The sequence below is a fragment of the Clytia hemisphaerica genome, unplaced genomic scaffold, assembly GCF_902728285.1.
Source record: "Clytia hemisphaerica strain Z4C2 unplaced genomic scaffold, Clytia hemisphaerica genome assembly, whole genome shotgun sequence".
NCBI lineage: Eukaryota > Metazoa > Cnidaria > Hydrozoa > Leptothecata > Clytiidae > Clytia > Clytia hemisphaerica.
The window spans coordinates 891,999-897,941 of NW_027104240.1; the positions used below are offsets into that span (position 1 = coordinate 891,999).

Below are 5,943 nucleotides of genomic sequence, written 5' to 3' on the forward strand. Positions count from 1 at the left end.
ACAGATTAAGGAATGGGAGCGTATGACAAGAATAAAATGGAAACTTAAAACAATAAACTCTTACAACTTCAGATTTTTTGCTTGTGGCATCCATGTAGTCATGTTTAATCACTTTTGGGAAAAGATCGTCAGCCCAACCACTATTGATATCTTTCATGTATTTCAGCACATCTCTTGCCACCAAAATTTCTAATTCACTGACCAGCAGTTTTTCATCAGCACTGTCAGGGAGGTAGTCATGCAGGTTGATATCTGACTTGCACTTTGGAGGGTTAGCAGGAATGTCCAATATTTCCTTTGGCGGAAAAACCCTGTCAAGGACGGCAATCATGTTGAACATGTGCAAATCAGTGTTTTGTCGACTGATTAGCATGTTTCGACGGCGAATCATCTTGTCAAGGTTATCGCCAACTATAATGAATTTAAACTCCCAAATAAGTTTGATAATTGGTAGCTCAAAATTAACTTCAGCTGGTTTGTTACAACTTGTTACTTCAAGCAGCGGCTCGTCATCAAAAGTCAGATCATCAATATTGAATTCACCAAACGACTTTTCAAGTACCTCCATGGAGCTCCCATGCTCATCAAAGAAACTGCATTCAAGATCATCACTGTAGATCTCAGCACCTGTATCACACTTCATCAATTCAATTGGTGATTTGACAAATTCTTTAGTCATAGGGTCTTTGGCGCCTGTTAGCATATCAATCCACTCTTGAACAGGTTCCAAAAAGTTTTTACCCATTTCTATTTGTTTACGATGGAGAAAATCGAAAGAGGTTGACATTTTCAGGTGATTCATCCTTGTAATGCTCATCTTGTCTGCTTTTCCTCGTTTCAATATAAATGCATTTGACAGGGCACATCTGCTCATATATTTGTTACGAGCATATAACAATGATCCAACAGCGTTGACACATGCAGGGAACATACTCTCCTCTGTTTTAGATTTGCTCTTTTTGATGCTAATTCTGTTGACACCAATTTGAAAAATAATGTCATGAATCCACGGAGTGATTTTCACTAATTCCATTTTTAACACATCATAGTCGATGAGTGGCTCAAACCCTCTAAATTTGAATTGTGATGGGAAAGATTTTTTGCATATGTGTTGGGCTTCCTTTTCCACAATACTCAGAACACACGCCTTCATTGCTGCTTTGGCAACGGGAAAATTGCCAACCAGCCACTTGAGTAATTCACCTGTCGAGAGCGTCAAACACTTCTCAACGATGCTCTTCTTGACGTTACCAGATTTCAAAATGACTTCTCCATCATAAACCTTTAAAAAGTTAAAATAAGCCTAATTAAAGCATTATGCTTTATGCATTGAATTTTTCTGAACTTATTTCATTTAAAAAGTATAAAACCTTGTAAATGGAATCAAAATCAGAAAAAATGCATTAGCCTACTTTCTGAAAACTATTTCCTTTCGAATTATTGGCCTTTTTAGAAGTGTTTTACATTAGAAAAAGTAAGGCAAAAGATTAATGACGGGTTGAAAGCTTCAAAAGAACTTCAATTGCTTGGATAGGCCCCTGGCAATTGACAATCTTTTGTTCCTTTCATTTAGTCATTTTTACCTGTTTATATCGATTTATTTCCCTTGTTCATTTACAACCCATTGACGTTTTTAATTATCATTTAAAAAATGCTGTACAGATTTTTTTAAATAAAAGTATATTTTTGAAATGTATTTAGTTTATGGTTGAAAATGATGAGATAGAAGTCATCGAAATATTCAAAAATGTTACGAACATTTTCTTGTTGTTTTTTATTTAAAAACTAATAGCTGATCTTCCGGTTATGTTTTTTCTTGTATTTTTTTGAAATTGTCTGGTACTGTACTGTTGGATTATTTCCTTTCAAAACTTTGTAAAAACATTGAATATCTGTTCATGTCTTGGGCTCCTGGGCATGGCAATCATATAAATACTGTTATATCCTAAATATTTCTCTACTTACTTTGATTACCAATTGGTCCTTGTTGGTATTGTCACCAAAACGCTGGCGTTTGCGGTCTGAATTTCCCTCATCAATACTTAAACGTTTGACTCTTTTCTTCAGATGTGGCTTATTGTCTCCTTGAGTTTGTTTGATTTTGGCAAGCTTTTCATTAAAGTTCTTAAGTTGGATGGGGATTGATCGGAAGCAATTGAAACAAATAAAGTCAACATCACATTCTTTTGAGATCTGAATGCGATAAAGGTCTTGTATGTTTTCTCCGATAGCTGAAAGTTTGTTTTCTTGTGTCCAAAGGCTTCTTCTTTGACCAGAATGTGTGTCGATTCCACAATGATAACATTGGATATCTTTGTATTTTTCTGGTAGATACCAGACCACGTTTTCTTCATCCATTTATTGTCCTTCTATTTTTTTTGTTAGTTTTTTTGTTATCAAGCCTGACAACATTCACTCATTGTAGTCTATTATAAACCTTGAGATGCCAAATGTTAGTGACTGGTTCTATTTAGAAAAATCATACTTTTGAAGGGTAAATGTTCTACCAAGTGTGAATGTTGTAAGCTGTTCATGTACATATATATAACATATTATATATATAACAATACATATATAACATATTATATATATAACAATATATATAACATATTTTATTTTCTGAAATGAAAAAAAAAATATTAAATTGAAAGAATTGATTATAGATCTTATTATCAGCAGTCAGTGATCATCCACAAAGAACATTGCATTGTAATTCAATTCAAGTAACAAAGGATTGCAATGCATTGTTCTCATCTGAGCATAGTCACGAGAAGAGAGATAGTCTGGAAGCGATCTGATTGGCCGATGTTATTGTTTACGAACATACTAGTGCCCAGGACATCAGACCTGCAGAAAGTAAACAAATATGGCCGATTTTTTGCTTGGAGGAGGTTGTCTTTTGCAAAATAAATGTTCAAGCATGTTCAGTTAAGTCTGTCATCACATATATCATAGTTTTAGAGTTTTTAATCGCATTACTTGCATTTTAAATTATAAATTTATTTCGTTATTATGATAATATTGAATGTATCACATTAGAAACTATTCTGAAGATTATGAATGCACTTGTAATTGTATGAATTTATTTTAAATATACAAAAATCTATTTGTACTAATATATTTCTAATGTCTTTCACCCTTGCAAGTTTTCAAAGTTTTCAAGGATGATTGCATGAGAAATAACATAACATAGAACTTAAAACTTTACAACAGGAGAAACTTAATGGTAAATTACGTGCATTGTCAGCTGAGCAGGATCGTCCATTGTTTGATATTGCAAATACTGTGTTATGTTATGGTTTAACTCAACCGCTACCTAAATATGTCTTGGAAACATTATCACTGGGCCCACGAAATTCTATACTTGAAACTTTTGATCAGAAAGTTGTCCTAACTGAACTTGATGATTTGCTGAGATTTTGTAAGAAACAGGAAATTAGTGACGAAATTATGACCGACATTAATGTCAAAACTCTTGCGTACATCAAAAAATGTAAGAAGCAAAAACCACCAAGAAATATTAAAATGACTCAAAAGTACCTGAAGGATAGAGATCTACTTGCCATACCTTTTGATAAGGGAATCGGGATTTGTGTTATGAATAAAGAAACTTATAACAAAAAACTTGACGACATCATAAAGCTACCTCAATTTAATAAAGTATTACCAAAAAGAAAAAATGAGAAAAATCCTACATGAAAGAAGAGGAGGTGATTGTTGAGAAACTGAAATCTTTATTAAGTGAAAATAAAATTAGTGAAAAGTTATTTGATGATATTAAACCGATAGGGAGTCAACCACCAAGACTTTATGGTCTAGCAAAGATTCACAAACCGTTGATACCGCTGAGGCCAGTCCTTTCAATGCCAGGATCAGCATATTATAAAATTGCCAAAAAGGTGGCAGATTGGCTCTCAGTTGTGGAAGAGTGTCAGATTAATACATCATCACAATCTTTAAGTCAATCACTGAAAGAAATCACTTTGGAAAATGATGAAGAGATGATAAGTTTTGATGTAGTCTCGCTCTATACGAACGTCCCTGTTGATGAAGCCATAACCCATTGTGCTGAACTGTTATATGGAGATAGATACCCACATCCTCCAGTTTCAAAAGATACTTTTGTTGAATTAACCAAACTATGCAGTCTAAATGTCTTAATGCTAACACCTCGAGGATACTACCGACAAACTGACGGGCTAGCGATGGGTAGTCCCCCAGCTCCTTATTTGGCAAATGGTTGGCTCAGTCAATTTGATGGAAAAATCAAAGGAGAAGCGCAAATCTTTGGAAGGTATATGGATGATATATTACGTAATATCAAAACAAACCAGATCGAAAACAAACTAAATGAAATAAATGAATTCCATCCAAATCTAAAATTTACTTGCGAACGCGAGGATAAAGGTAGTATTCCATTTTTAGACATGAAGATCATACATTCTGGAAATGAATTAACATCGACATGGTACACGAAAAATACTGATACTGGTTTAACAATGAACTTCCATGCACTGGCACCGATCAAGTACAAGAAGTCCAATGTCACCGGGATGGTATATCGAATTCATCGTGCTTGCAGTACACCTGAAAATTTCAAATCAAGCATCCAAAAAGCAAAATCCATATTACGAAAGAATCAATATCCTCCTTCATTTTACGAACCACTTATGAAAAAGACCATTGAAAAGATCACAAAACCTCCGCAAACAGAAGAACAAAAGGATGAGGAACCAGAATTGAAAAAGTTTTTTCTTCGATATCGAGGTAAAATTACCGAGCAGTTTCAACATTCATTAAAAAGGGTCGGTGCTCCAGTGAAAGTTATTTTAACGATACGAAAACTTAAAACGTTGTTACCATCATTGAAAACACCTGTTGAAAAAGAATACAAAAGTTGGGTAGTTTATCAGATAAATTGTTCACGCTGTCAGTCGTGTTATGTTGGGCAAACAGCCAGACATCTACTATCCCGTATTCGAGAGCACAGGAATGCTAATACACCAGTGGGAAGCCATTTTCGTAGCTGTAATGTTGAACTTAAAATGGATGATGTCAAAATAATTGCACAATCAGCTAAATCAGAATTTCATCTTATGGCCCTTGAGGCCTTATGCATTCAAGCCATTAAGCCTTCTTTAAACACAAAGGATGAGTTCAGAAGTAGAACGCTTGTCTTGAGAATTTGAATTGTCATGGGATAAATGATCAATTATCATGGGATGATTGATCAATTATCACATGCCAGTTTTGAATTCTTACAACTGGCGTTTGAAAATTTGAGCTCATTCTTTGAGTTGAGTTGATATAGAGAGTATTTGACGTGTAAATACTGAAGTTTTTTTAGCAAGCAGTTTTACTGTTTTTAACTTTTATCTTTATTTATTTTTTAGACCTGATGATGATACAAAAGTATCGAAATATATAGTCAAATAAAATAAAAATAAAATGAAGTTACATCGTTGATATTTCACTTCTGATAACATAACATATCTTTCTTAATCTTGTAAATATTACAATATTGAATCTGTTTAAAGCAAAGTGCGAAAATATAGTTACAAGTTTTTTAAAGTTTCTGTGGTAAAAACATACACAAAATATAAAATTTTGTGCACATTGATACAGCAGAATCTATACCTGTGTAAACCATGCACAGGAGACTATATAAAAACCTTAATTTAATATGAAACATTAAAAATAAAAAATCTAACAATACTACTCATTCTAAAAATTTAGTTTGCTTCTAACAAGTCTCGACTTTAACTACAGTATGCTTCCTGCGTGAACCTTGCACACAGGACACTAAAAAATAAAACAGTAATAATAAAAATTGGATGTACAGTAGTTCAGCCATTTCAAATCATAAATAAATTTTATATTCTTTCTTTTTGTTTTCAAGAAAAACCTTTTATTTGGTAATTTTGGTATAAAAATAAGTTGAGC

At 33.4% G+C, this 5,943-nt stretch overlaps 1 protein-coding gene across 1 annotated transcript; it reads left to right on the plus strand.

Moving 5' to 3' along the window:
* Window positions 1–3,695: 3,695 nt before the first annotated feature.
* On the plus strand, window positions 3,696–5,189 carry LOC136816307 (uncharacterized). Its single transcript, XM_067072635.1, has one exon. It carries the CDS (start codon window positions 3,696–3,698, stop codon window positions 5,187–5,189), a length of 1,494 nt encoding a protein of 497 aa, XP_066928736.1.
* The last annotated feature ends 754 nt before the right edge of the window (window positions 5,190–5,943 follow it).

Bases quoted from the DNA above. Each gene is read 5' to 3' on its own strand.
- LOC136816307 (XM_067072635.1), top strand. From the start codon at position 3,696: ATGAAAGAAGAGGAGGTGATTGTTGAGAAACTGAAATCTTTATTAAGT.